Source organism: Patella vulgata, chromosome 4, assembly GCF_932274485.2.
Source record: "Patella vulgata chromosome 4, xgPatVulg1.2, whole genome shotgun sequence".
Lineage (NCBI taxonomy): Eukaryota > Metazoa > Mollusca > Gastropoda > Patellidae > Patella > Patella vulgata.
In genome coordinates, this window is record NC_065882.2 from 66928832 (window position 1) to 66943286 (window position 14455).

A 14455-nucleotide genomic window follows, 5' to 3' on the forward strand; every position below is an offset into this window, starting at 1 on the left:
AAGACAAACAGACTAGAACTAGACGCCATTTCACCGACTATGCTCATATGAATAATTCTGCTAAAAATATTCCATAGCCTTTAAAGTGCAACCAGGAAGAAAGCTATTTTATATAAAATAGATTCTGCTGTTCTATATGAGGACAAGGAAGATAATACGATATCTATTATCAATATTGAAACTATTATAGTAAATAAAATTGCGGTTTGTACGTCCTGTTTGATTACTCATCGATTTATCTAGATATTTAATTTTTCTGTTTTACATACAAAATGGACCAGTTGTTTACAGCACTTGCAATACTCATGGGTCACATAATGCGAATTTTATTCGCCTACAGTCCGGCAGATGTTACTCGAGTAACGCAGTAGACACACTAGGCGAATATCTGTGCCGATTTCGTGGCGAATACGTCGCCCGACGCTTAATTCATTTATCCACCGAAGCGCTTTAGGACGCATGGCCGGAATAGAAAACAAATATGTTTGATACTGATAAGTGTTGGGCGAATGTCGCAGGTCTAGACAGACCAGGCGAAATTTGCCAGCGAAGGGTTCGCCCAAATTCGCCTTGTGGGTCCTAGCTATTACGCACAAAGGTTATGATCAAATATTTGAGTTATACTCTTCAAAAAAGTAGGGGATATTGAAATGCAAATACCTATGCTGGTTGTGATATGATAAATAGTCATGGACACTTGACATGCTTTGAGGGTATGTTCACAGATGAAGAACTTATCGTCCCAGCAGAACCACTGGGCTGCATGTGCGACACACAATAGCGTCATACACGTGGGAGTGGTTCATTGTCAAATTTGACACTTCAAGGAAGGGTTGATGAAAGCAGCCGCATGCTGGTTTATCCTATCCATGTTTGCTTTCCTATCGGTTCTTGCATAAGATTACTGTTAAGCGTAACTTTGCTTTAGTGTGTTAAGTTAATCGGGAGACGTGTTCGTCGACGTCAACGTCAACCGACAACTCTGCAAGAATTGGCCGTGGCACTGCAAGAGGAGTGGACCAGATTGTCCCAAATCGTGATTGGACGGTTGATTAGGAGCATGCCACGACGAAATGCTGAATGTCTGAGGATTGGTGGAGCAATTACTCATTATTAAGACAAAAATCAAAAACGTCCATTTTCACTTTTGACAATGTATCTCTTTGCAAGTGAAATGGGGCCGTCAGATAAGCCGCCCATATGAACTGTTTATATTCATGTGTAGACAATTGGCCTGTTATTAAAATACACTGGTTACCTCTAATATAAACAGCAGTGCATTTCCGCAGTTTTGTATTGTTTCTGAATATCCCCTACTTTTATTTAAGAATATATATACACGTGTTTGTATAATAGATTACACAATAGGAAATGCTTTCTAATCACACGATGAAGCTGCGAGCTCTCCAAATTAAATGTTAAATATGCATTATGTAAAAGGTAAATGCAGAGCTCTCGTTTGGCCTCAACTGTTATATAAATTATTAATTAGACATTTATTTACACATCAAGCCTATAATCAACGATCTAGACCATCGGATGCTTTTGATTTTCAACGGATAATTAATTTAATTAAAAAATAGATAATTAAGACTTTGTTTATTATTGTAACAATGGTAGCAATGACAATCAAGACTACACTATTTTTCAAACGACAATCACTCCTATCATGATCACAAGGAAGTAGATTGACTGTACGTTTATACATATCGTCTTGTCATTATCTGTTATTTATTTATTATAGTTAGAAATGTCAATTCCTTATTTAAGGCTTACATAATTCATCTTTAAGTTTTTAGATTTTCATTATCCTGTGGCGTTACTTAAATATCACGAATTAACTTACAAAACGGATGGATATGCACATACATTACAAGTTATACTGCGATGCATGACAACCAACCGGTGTTTAACACAGATTTAATTTATGTACTTACTGAATTAATATAGCAAAACAAATATATACATGTAATGATTTGAAACTCTCACCGTTAGATTTCTTTTTTAAAAAGACCATGATTATTATGAAGTTATTTTATTTGTTAATTCCAGCTTTTCAGGACTTTCCCTTCCTTGGTTATTTCTCCCTTTTTCGAATGCAGTAGATGCTGTGTCTATTTTTAATTGATCTTTTTCAAATTTGTGTTACACACTGGAATCATGAAGGGACGAAACCTATCAATATTCAGCATTCCACAACATCCATTCCAGTGTTGGCCGAGAAAGTTCTTCAGGATTTTCAGACTTGGTTTCCCCCACCCCCCTTATCAGTGGTGCAGGACAGAGGACCCGACAAGGACAGCTGTCTAGTCGTTTGGATAGTACGAATGACCGAGGTCCTGTGCACACGTAAAAGATCCCCAGGCAGTTTGAATATGATATAAGTGTAGGCCTTAGCGCCGCTGTCTGGATAAAATTCCCTGATAGCACACTGTATAGCATATGTTCATGTCATTAACCCCGTCGGAATATTACATCAAACCCCATTTCATTTCACTCATTCCAAAGTTAACTCCTATATCCATCAATAACTTGAGCAAACGAGATAGAGGCTATAGGTTTTGGCCAAATTTGGTCAATATCCCAGTTTTCCTTTCCGATATGCATATCAACATTTTCATAGCGCTAATGTAGAACATTTTCCCTTGTCAGTGATGCCGGACTGAGGACCTGACATGGTTGGCTGACTAGTCATATGGATGGGACAAAAAAAACCAAGGTACTGTGTACACTCTGGTGTGTGTGTGTGAAAGATCCCTTGGCAGTTGCAATTTTATATAAAAGTATGCCGTAGATCTGTTGTCCAGACAAATTTCCCTCATAGGACACTGTGCTGCATAGGCCCGTCTTCATTTCTCAAACAGCTGTGGATATACATGTAAACTGTTAATATTTAAATGTGTATTTTGTATTTTATAACATTATATTTTTGTCTTTTAAATAAAGTATATGTATACATACTTATAGTATATTTTGTTATACAATTCTGTAAGTTGTGCTAGATTTTTAACTTTTCTGTGCAATACATTTAGAATTCTGACTGGTTATGGGTAGATAGAGAGAAATGGGAGGTAACATCCAATTGACATAAACTGGCCTTTGGGACTAAGTGATTCAATTCAAGTTGAATAATTCACTCGCACCAGGAGAACCCAGAAAAAACCCATGTTCAAGTTGGTTGTGGAAACTAAACAACTTGACTCAATGACAGACCTTATGATCTAAAGCGCACACGTTGGACCACTCAACTTCTAGCCCCTCCCACGAGTAAGAACATTTGATTATTGGTTGACTGTATTTCCCATTTACTGCCGCAAATAATGAATAATTTTGAAGATTTTAATGGTTGATTATATTTTCGTAACTTTGCGCATCAAAATTTGACATTAGAATTGCATCCGAAAATGATGGTTATTTAATGTTAGATTTACGTTACAATGGTCGGTTAGATTTCCATCATTTTGCTCATCCTTTTAACGACAATTTAACGTCAGGAAATGACGTTAATCTAGGGTAAAGTTTACGTCATTTTTACGTTATATTTACGTTATTTTCTGGCGTAAATCTAACCTAAAGTTTACTTCATTTTCTAACGAAAGTGACGTAAACTTTACGCAAAATTTACGTTAGATTTACATCAGAAAATGACGTAAACTTTACGTTAGATTTACGTCAGAAAATGGCGTAAATATAACGTAAAAATGATGTAAAGTTTACGTTAGATTAACGTCATTTACTGACGTAAAATTATCGTTAAAAAGATGAGCAAAATGATGGTAAACTGACTGACCATTTTTACGTAAATGTAACGTAAATTTAACAGCATATTGTTATGTAGGTTAGCAGAAACGATGTCGGCAAAACACAGCCTAATAGTGGTGGGGACATAATATACTGTGTCCCCACCACTTATTTCCGATGTTTTGCTTACTGTTTATTTTTTTTAAATTGAAATCATTCCAGAGCCTTTATTGACATTTCAGAAAGTGTAGAGTTGGTCTCAGGCACTTGAAGCCAGGGTCCTTGAAGTTGTACAGCTGCACCCGGTGACCGATTTTTATTTAACAGGGAATAAGTTATAATTCATATTGTAACAGTAAATAATTAAAATATTCCATAGGGATTATAATAATATGTATATCATGTAGGTGTGCATATCTGATACGCTGGGTATTTTAAGGAATAACTGAGATTTTGTTTTTATCTGGTATACTGGATGATAAATCACCTAACTAAAGATTTAGTTTGTATATCAGGGGAACCCTTCATTGCTAGATTTGCTGCCATAATATTTTTAACGACTGGTTTCTATCTCTCTCTGTGGAATATAGGCAATTAAATCTAAAATTTAAGACTCGAACCCTCTATTTTTTGGAGTACAGTAAGCTGAGCCAAGAATCTTGTACTTATTATTACAAGTAAGTTAAATTTTTTTTTGCTGTTTTGAAGATGGTTTAGAAATTTAGGAAATTTATCGGAAAAGACATTTTTTAAAACCTGTCATGGGCCGTCCAGAAAGAAGCCAAAGGGAAAAGAAACGGACAGAGTCGATATAAGTGTACTGTTCTTTAGCTTTAAATATATTAAACACTTTATCGTAATTTTTTCGATTAAAAAATTATGGAGTACAGTAAGCTGAGCCAAGAATCTTGTACTTATTATTACAAGTAAGTTAATTTTTTTTTTTTTTTTGCTGTTTTGAAGATGGTTTAGAAATTTAGGAAATTTATCGGAAAAGACATTTTTTAAAACCTGTCATGGGCCGTCCAGAAAGAAGCCAAAGGGAAAAGAAACGGACAGAGTCGATATAAGTGTACTGTTCTTTAGCTTTAAATATATTAAACACTTTATCGTAATTTTTTCGATTAAAAAATTATTTTGTTATTGGTAAAAACTCCTCAGACTCGCTGAGAATGCATATTTAGACACCATTTTGTAACAAAAATTCAAACCAGCGGCTGCCAGGCAGGATACGCCCACATTTTCGAGAGATGGATAGAGAACAAGCTTACAAGAAAGTGATTTTTCCTACAATCAAGGGCCATAATTCAGGAAATTACAATTCGATATGCGCATATATCGAAAGGAACTGAGATCTTTGTGTTATAAACTTACATTTCAAGTTTCAACAAAATCGGATAAAAATTGTGACCTCTATAGGGTCCACAACCTTGATATACCATATTTTTACGCTATTTGAGAACGAACGGCGGCCATTTTGTCTGTCAATTTTGGGGCGATTTTCACAAAATTCAAACTCAACTGTCCTTAGGGTGGAACGGTAATATAATAATACGGTTTATTAAATCGGATAAAAATTAAGACCTCTATAGGGTCCACAACCTTGATATACCATATTTTTACGCTATTTGAGAATGAACGGCGGCCATTTTGTCTGTCAATTTTGGGCCGATTTTCATGAAATTCAAACTCAGTCGTCCTTAGGGTGTAACGGTGATATAATAATACGTTTTTTTAAATCGGATAAAAATTATGAACTCTATAGGGTCCACAAGCTAAAAACGCGATTTTTCGTACAATCAGGGGCCATAATACAGGAAATTACGGTCCGATATGCGCGAATATCGAAAGGAACCGAGATTTTTGGGTTATAGACTTACATTTCAAGTTTCAACAAAATCGGATAAAAATTGTGACCTCTATAGGGTCCACAACCTTGATATACCATATTCTTACGCTATTTGGGAACGAATGGCGGCCATTTTGTCTGTCAATTTTGGGCCGATTTTCACGAAATACGATCTCAGTCATCCTTAGGGTGTAACGGTGATATAATAGAACGGTTTTTTTTAAATCGGATAAAAATTATGACTTCTATAGGGTCCACAAGCTAAAAACGTGATTTTTCGTACAATCAGGGGCCATAATTCAGGAAGTTACGGTCCGATATGCACGAATATCAAAAGGAACCGAGATCTTTGGGTTATAAACTTACATTTCAAGTTTCAACAAAATCAGATAAAAATTGTGACCCCTATAGGGTCCACAACCTTGATATACCATATTTTTACGCTATTTGGGAACGAACGGCGGCCATTTTGTCTGTCAATTTTGGGCCGATTTCACGAAATTCGAACTCAGTCATCCTTAGGGTGTAACGGTGATATAATAGAACGGTTTTTTAAATCGGATAAAAAATTATGACTTCTATAGGGTCCACAAGCTAAAAACGTGATTTTTCGTACAATCAGGGGCCATAATGCAGGAAATTACTGTCCGATATGCGCAAATATCGAAAGGAACTGAGATCTTTGGGTTATAAACTTACATTTCAAGTTTCAACAAAATCGGATAAAAATTGTGACCTCTATAGGGTCCACAAGCTAAAAACGTGATTTTTCGTACAAACAGGGGCCATAATCCATGAAGTTTCGATCCGATACATGCCAATATCGAAAGCAGCCGAGATCTTTTGGGGATAAACCTATATTTCAAGTTTCGTCGAAATCGGATAAGAATTGTGACCTTTAGAGAGTCCACAAACAATTGTGGACGGACGGACGGACGGACGGACAGGGGCGACGGCATAATACGTCCACATGAAAATGTGGGCGTATAAAAATTGTAAAAGTCCCCCCCCCCCCCAACCTCTCGCAGCTCACGCCAGCGGCGTTCGGTTATATTTCGTATCATTTGCTGCCAGAAAATGATGTTGAAAATACCCACCTAGTGCATTTTAGAGCGTTTAGTTTTCAAAAAATTTCGGGGGAGGACCCCCCAACCCCACTCTTTACCAATAGTCGCCCGCGCATGAACTCTCCCCACCACTAATTTTTGGCGATCTGCTCCCCTGTAATAGCATATTGTCGCACCCTCTCACCATCCCGTATCCGCCCCTGAGGGGATTAAACTTTTGGGGATGAAATCTTTGAGCCATGACGAGCTATGTCATTTATACAATGTATTTCTGTTAGAAAATAAATATAGTTATTGTATTATTTGGCGTTGCGCGTAAAAACTAAAACTCGATTGTTTACTCATGACTAAAGGCATTTCAACCGCCATTGCACGGGTGTCTATTATATCTAATATTATTGTCGTTGTTGTGAGTGTGGATTTATATATAACTGACTTATATATGACAGTTTACTCGGGTGTTATTTGGCTTTGCGTATAACTCGTTTCGTTACTCATAATTAAAGGAATTCAAACGACAATGGCGTTTAATTTGAAAAAGTGGCTATTATTTCTGATAGGAGTGTCGTTGCTGTCTGTGTGGATTTTAAATATGATTAAATTTCAATGGTGGAGAATGTAAGTATTTAGTACTAAATCAACACCATTTATTAGGTGGATGAAATTGTGATTTGACGACATTAAAATCGACACCGTTTCCTCTTATCATTAGTTAGGGATGTTAAGCCCAGAGGTTACACTGGCTTTTGGTTACAAATGTTCATTAGGTGAATATCTTGACTGAGTTAAATGATTAACATTTCAAGCTAAAGCTAAGCAGAGCTAAGCAATATCATTGATCGATGCTTTGTGACAAGATAACTTTGATTCTATCTCATAGAGCGTGATGGAACTTAGTGTTACCGGTTATTGATAATCAGTTTGATTGTTTGATACTTTTGAAAAAAAAATAAATCTGCGATTAATTAATATGTGTCATCTATTTATTTTTGGATTTCAGCTGGGGGCATCAGCCTTATTTGTCGTCTTGGGTCCCCCTTCACATTGGGTATTCTCTTCTTCTTATCTTTGTCAGTTAGTTAAGACGTTTGTCTTACCAGGAATAACAATGAAATACTTCCTTTTTATACGCCCACATTTTCACGTGGACGTATATTGTCGTCGCCCCTGTCCGCCCGTCTCTCCGTCCACAATTGTTTGTGAACACTCTAGAGGTAACAATTTTTATCCGATTTCAACGAAACTTGAAATATAGGTTTATCACCCTACGATCTCGGTTCCTTTCGATATTGACATGTACCGGACTGTAACCTCATGGATTATGGCCCTTGATTGTACGAAAAATCACGTTTTTAGCTTGTGAACACTGTAGAGGTAACAATTTTTATCCGATTTGGCTTAAACTTGAAATATATGTTTATAACCGACAGATCTCGGTTCCATTCGATATCGGACAATAACTTCCTGAATTATGGCCCCTGATTGTACGAAAAATCACGTTTTTAGCTTGTGGACCCTATAGAGGTCATAATTTTTATCCGATTTCAAAACCCGTTTTAGTGTATCACTGTTACACCCTAAGGATGGCTGAGTTCAAATTTCGTTAAAATCGGACCAAAACTGACTGACAAAATGGCCGCCCCTCGTTCTCAAATAGCGTAATAATATGGTATATCAATGCTGTGGACCCTCTAGAGGTCACCTGATTTTGATGAAACTTGAAAAGTAAGTTTATAACCCAAAGATCTCGGTTCCTTTCTATATTCGTGCATATCAAATTGTAACTTCTTAAATTAAGACCCCTGATTGTACGAAAAATCACGTTTTTAGCTTTTGGACCCTATAGCGGTCACAATTCTTATCCGATTTAAAAAAAAAACGTTACACCCTAAGGATGGTTGAGTTAGAATTTCGTAAAAATCGAACCAAAACTGAAATACAAAATGGCCACGCCTCTTAGTCAAATAGTGTAAAAATATAGTAAATCAATTTTGTGGACCCTCTAGAGGTCACAACTTTCTTTTGATTTTGATAAAACTTGAAATGTAAGTTTATAACCCAAAGATCTTGGTTCCTTTCGATATTCACGCATATCAGATAGTAACTTCCAGCATTATGGCCCCTGATTGTACGAAAAATCGTGTTTTTAGCTTGAGGTCCCTCTAGAGGTCACAATTTTTATCTGATTTAAAAAAAAATGTGTGAATAATCACGGATACCCAAACTTAACTTCCTGGATTATGGCCCCTGATTGTTCGAAAAATGGCATTTTTTGCTTGCGGATTCTCTAGAGGTCACAATTTTTTTCCAATTTTAAAAACCGTTTAAATATTTTATCATTCCACCATAATGAAGGTTGAATTCGAATTTCGGGAAAATCGAAATGAAACTGCCCAACAAAATGGCCGCTTTTTGTACGAAAATTGTATAAAACTATGCAATACGAAGGTTGTCTACCCTCTAGAGGTCACAATTTTTATCCGATTCTGATGAAACTTAAAACATATATTTATATCCCAAAGATCTCAGTTCCTTTTGATATTTGCGCATTTCACACCATAACTTTCTGGATTATTGCCCCTGATTTTAGAAAAAATCCCGTTTGTTTTTAGCCTGTTCTCTATCCATCTCTTGCAAAATGTGGGCGTATCCTGCCTGGCAGCCGCTGGTTACATTTTATATATCATAGCCGGATACATAGATACAAGCATAGTACAATAACAGTAAAGTCATTCTCTCAAAACTCATCCAGCCAGACTCGGGCGAGTTGCTGATAGAACTTGTTACATCTTTTCCTTCCAGAATCACACTGCTGTCTGACCAAAGCTCACAAATATGATAGTTTTGTAGCTTTGAGTTTTGGACCTACAATTATCTAATTGGTCAAATATGGTGTAAATAATTATAGAGATTGCTTAATTAAACGTGCATTATGCAAGAGCTAAATCTGCCTATTTCAGGTCTTTCTTTAGGCCTGAAATGTTATCTAAATTATTAATTAGACATTAATTAACCTATCCAGGCCTTAATCAACTCTAGATGGCAGCGCTAGCCTGCGATCTTTAGTGGATTGTAAGCCGATTTACTGCATAACGTTCCTTCTCTATTAAACGATTAAATGGATAATCGAGACTATGCTGTTCATCGTACTGACTTTAGTAATGATGACCGAGGCTTATGGGAATTTCAGTCGCTTAGTTCTCGGTTCATAGTGGATCAATTTGAATGAAATTTTCACCAAATTGCCTTTACATTATCTAGTTTTTAACTATTATAGTGAGAACTGCCAACTCGTTACCGAATCTCACATAATGTATCTTTAAGTCAAATGAGGCAATAGTAATTTTCCGATCACGTGCTAAACAAGATATTCTCATTCCCACGCAACCAGCTAATGTTTACCAAATTATAACTCTTTTTATATACCAATCTGTCACTCAAGTGAGTGCATTACTAGCTAAAAGAGTAAAAATTCTACAAAAGTCTTACAACAGTTCCAAACAATACACTATCCATTCATCTGTGTTTATATATTCCCAATAAATAACAATTGGTTATCATGCAAGATAGACCCAAATTTTGCACGACAGAGAACAAGCAAAAAAGGCGATTCAATAGCATTCTGACATCTGTAAAATGTCATTATTTGATATTAAAATTTTATTTCTATCACCTATTCAATCCAAAAATTTATTAACACCATAATGATCTCTTCTTTGAGCGGCATTTAGCAATTGACATACGTAATACAAAAACATAATATGGAACACAATTACTATTTTACCAAGTCTTCTGCTCCTGTAAAAGCAGCTACATTGGGGAAAGTAGGCAATCATTAGAGGTTAGACTTAAACAACAGCAACCAAAACCATCTAACCAGACCTCAGCTGTAGAAGACCACATCCATCAAAATCCAAAACACAAGATACTATGGGAAAAAACAAAGAAATTAGCAATCCACCAAAACCACACAAAGAAAAGGAAGATTTTGGAAGCCATCAATATAAAACGCCACAAACCAGAATTAAATAGAGACGACGGCATCTATCTACCACGTGCTTATGATGCAATAATCGCAGGAAATTGAATTATACCATATTATAAATGTGTGAGATACCAATATGTAGTGATCGCTTATATACATAAACAGAACAATAGGACAGCAATTATAATAACTGCTGTCATAAACTCCGAATCACAATAGTACCCGAGTATGCCCTCTGTGTTTATGTGGTTATAAATTATTTTATAATAAGTGAAGTAGAATAAGTGAATATAGTAAGTGTTTTCCTATCTTTTGTTTTCCTCATCTATGAAACAATTAATAAGTGGTTTCCCTGATAATTGTGTGCTATTATATAATTACCTTCTATAGGTTTTGATAAGTTTCCCTCTGATCTGTTACTATAAAGTTTCTCCGAACCATTATTGGCTAATCAGATGTAATTTATTTTGTATGTTATTATAAGATTCCCTTTGACCTGTAACTTTACTATGATAAGTGGTTCCCCAAATGGTCGCATGCCAGTGTGCCCACTTTTCTAATAAAAACAAGTTTCACCCAGGCGAGGAACAATAGAGGGATTAACAAGCGTTAACGAGGGAACAATAGAGAGATTAAAAAGGGATTAATTAGTGTGGTCAGTACTTAGCACATCTCCTGATATGTGAACTACAGCTCACCTGCATTTGCCGAAGAAAACTGGAAGTGACTAAATATTCAGTCTTATGATTGGTGAGATGAACTCCATCTAATCGTTAAATTGATGAATGTGATGAAAACATGATTACACTTGAATATAATATGGATAACGTTCAGCACACATTACACTGTCTGTATAAGGACACACAGAAGTCATTCTATCATATTTCATCATGGCAATCGTTCAAGTAGACTTCCAGTACATCTCCAATTTTCAGGGAGGAGAAAACTTATTCTATGAAGGATATAAATTCCGAGTGCAGAATAGGAAGGCAGAACGAGTATACTGGAGATGTTCTATACGAGGTTGTCCAGCAACCCTGAACACCCCCCTAAGAGAAGGAAGTACCGGCAACTTGAAACCCGACTTCAAACTCTAAAAATTGATCTCCAGAACGGTATAAAGACTTTATGACTAAGTCGACAAGACGATATACAAGCCAAAATGCAAGTCGACAAGACGGTATACAAGCCAAAATGCAAGTCGAAAATAAGAAATTAGGAAAAAAACGAGGGGCGCTATTATCGCTGTGTGTTATTTCTTAATTTCCTATTTTCCAGTTGGTTTTGGCTTGTATAGCGTGTTGTCGCCTCACATTTTGTGGTAACTTCTACTTTTCGACTTTTGTGTTTTGAAGAGGCGAAAAGTCGCTAATAGCGTGGTGTGTTAATTTCCTAATTTCTACTTTTCGAGTTGCAATATGACTAAGTCGAAAGTCGACAAGACGGTATACAAGCCAAAATGCAAGTCGACAAGACGGTATACAAGCCAAAATCCCAGGCGAAAAGTCGCTAATAGCGTGTTGTGTTAATTTCCTAATTTCTACTTTTCGAGTTGCATTTTGGCTTGTATAGCGTGTTGGCGCCTTCCTACTGACATCAATAAATACAAAAATATGACTAAGTCGAAAGTCGAAACGGACGGTATACAAGCCCAAATGCAAGTCGAAAATAAGAAATTAGGAAAAAACGAGGGGCGCTATTATCGCTACAATTTGTCGTAACTTCTACTTTTCGACATCTGTGTTTTGAAGAGGCGAAAAGTAGAAATTATGAATGGTAGTTATAGGCTTCCATACGCGTTTACAGACATATCTTTGGGCGCGTTCTAGTAACAGAATATCGGATACAGGGCTTTTGGATATATACAACAATTAATAAGTTTAGATGTAGTCAGAGGATTGAGAACAACCGAGTGCTATAATGCGGCCGAATGGCGCTATTATCGCTACAATTTGTCGTAACTTCTACTTTTCGACATCTGTGTTTTGAAGAGGCGAAAAGTAGAAATTATGAATGGTAGTTATAGGCTTCCATACGCGTTTACAGACATATCTTTGGGCGCGTTCTAGTAACAGAATATCGGATACAGGGCTTTTGGATATACACAACAATTAATAAGTTTAGATGTAGTCAGAGGATTGAGAACAACCAAGTGCTATAATGCGGCCGAATGGGATCGAATAATTCTACAGGCTTCTGCAGTTCGTTCTTTGTTATTTTTGCTAGAATTTAAGATAAAACTGACATGTTTAACAGATTCGTTGACTGGTAGATATGAGTCACAGAGTGACACATACGTTTTTGTTACAGTTCTGTTCGGTTTACATTGGAACTTAAGAAGCACACTTTTACTGGTCGAGAACTTGAAACGCCAATTTGAACTGTAAGTCTGACACTTATTCACTAGGTCATGTAAGCCCTTTTCACTCGGACTAACTATGGCAATATCATCAGCTTGTGTTGGACAGCTACAATTTATGTCCAGTACATATGCACCTTTCGAAGAACTAGATAAATCGTCAAGAAGTTTGTTGATATAGAGGAGGTAGAACTTTGCTGATAACACGCCGCCCTGTCGTATTCCACGCTGCAGGACAAACTTACGGGAGTAAGCTCCATCGGATCTGACACTACTAGTCATACTCGTATACATCGAGTCGATAATATTCCATGGGGGGGGGGGGAGTTTTTGCGTCGTAAAGTTTAAAAAGCAGCCCGTCATGTCACACAGAATCAAAAGCTTTGGTGCTGTCTAAAAACGCCACAGAGATATCAGTTGAGCGTTCGTGGAAATGATTAATAGTTTCTTGGATCACAAAGGACGCATGTAGAGATGACAAACCTTTTTGATAGGCAACCTGCAAAGGATTGGAAAAATTATTTCTTTATTTAGGATAACCAGGCGTTTCTCAATAACTTTTTCGAATAATTTACCTATAGATGGTGTGATCGAAATACATTGGTAGGAATTTGGATCAATGCGATCCTTGTTACCACCTTTAAAAATTGGAATGATGAAACTATGCTTAAAGGATGCAGGAACCACTCCAATTTTCAGAATGACATTCAAGAGATTCGCTAAATGATGATAAAGTGTACGGCCGCCATAGTTTAGATGTTTGTATGTAATTCCGTCAATGTCGGATGCTTTGTTATTCTTTAACGAGTTACAGATTTCGTTTATTTCATGTGAGGGAGTAAGCAGAGTCTTTGGACAATCAACATTCTTTAGTTTTTCTCTTAAATTATTGACTTGAGAGGTGATATCATCGCCATTTGCTGGTTATAGGTTGTTTCAACCCTGTTGGAGAATACAGACTCAGAAGTGATCTGCCCAAACATTCAGTATTTGAAATCTGTCCCTGTACATCTAAGTATTTAACAGAATTGGAATAGTTTCCGTTCCCAGAATTCTTGATTAAATGCCAGAAAAATTTATTGTCAACATCCGAAGAAGTGTCAATCTTATGAAAGTGTTCACTTAGGTACTTAGATGACGAAGCTCGTAATTCTTTGCGAAATTGCCTTTTGCACTTTTTATAATTTACGAAGAAGTTATTGTCACCTCTTGGTTTATCATTGGATATCCAATGATTGCGGGCAGCACGCATCCTACCATGGTAATTCTTGACTGATTTGTTCCAGTATGGTTTTAAATGCTTAAGGAAATTTTTCTTGGGAAGGAACTCTAGGGAGGCATTCATTATCGCATTTGTAATTTCATTTAAATAGTTATCAATGCCACTGATCGTTGTTAAATCTTTTAAGTTAACCGACCAGAGGGAATTGGACAGAGCAAAAGTATAATCGTAC

The 14455-nt window shown here is 36.5% G+C and overlaps 1 protein-coding gene across 1 annotated transcript in view; it reads left to right on the forward strand.

The window, feature by feature from the left end:
- Nucleotides 1-7054: 7054 nt before the first annotated feature.
- Nucleotides 7055-14455, forward strand: part of LOC126817733 (uncharacterized) — a 33998-nt gene continuing 26597 nt past the window's right edge. Inside the window, exon 1 of the mRNA XM_050544865.2 lies at nucleotides 7055-7275. Within this exon, the coding sequence (XP_050400822.1) occupies nucleotides 7178-7275 (98 nt within the window). The 5' untranslated portion in view covers nucleotides 7055-7177. The remainder of the gene's footprint in view (nucleotides 7276-14455) is intronic.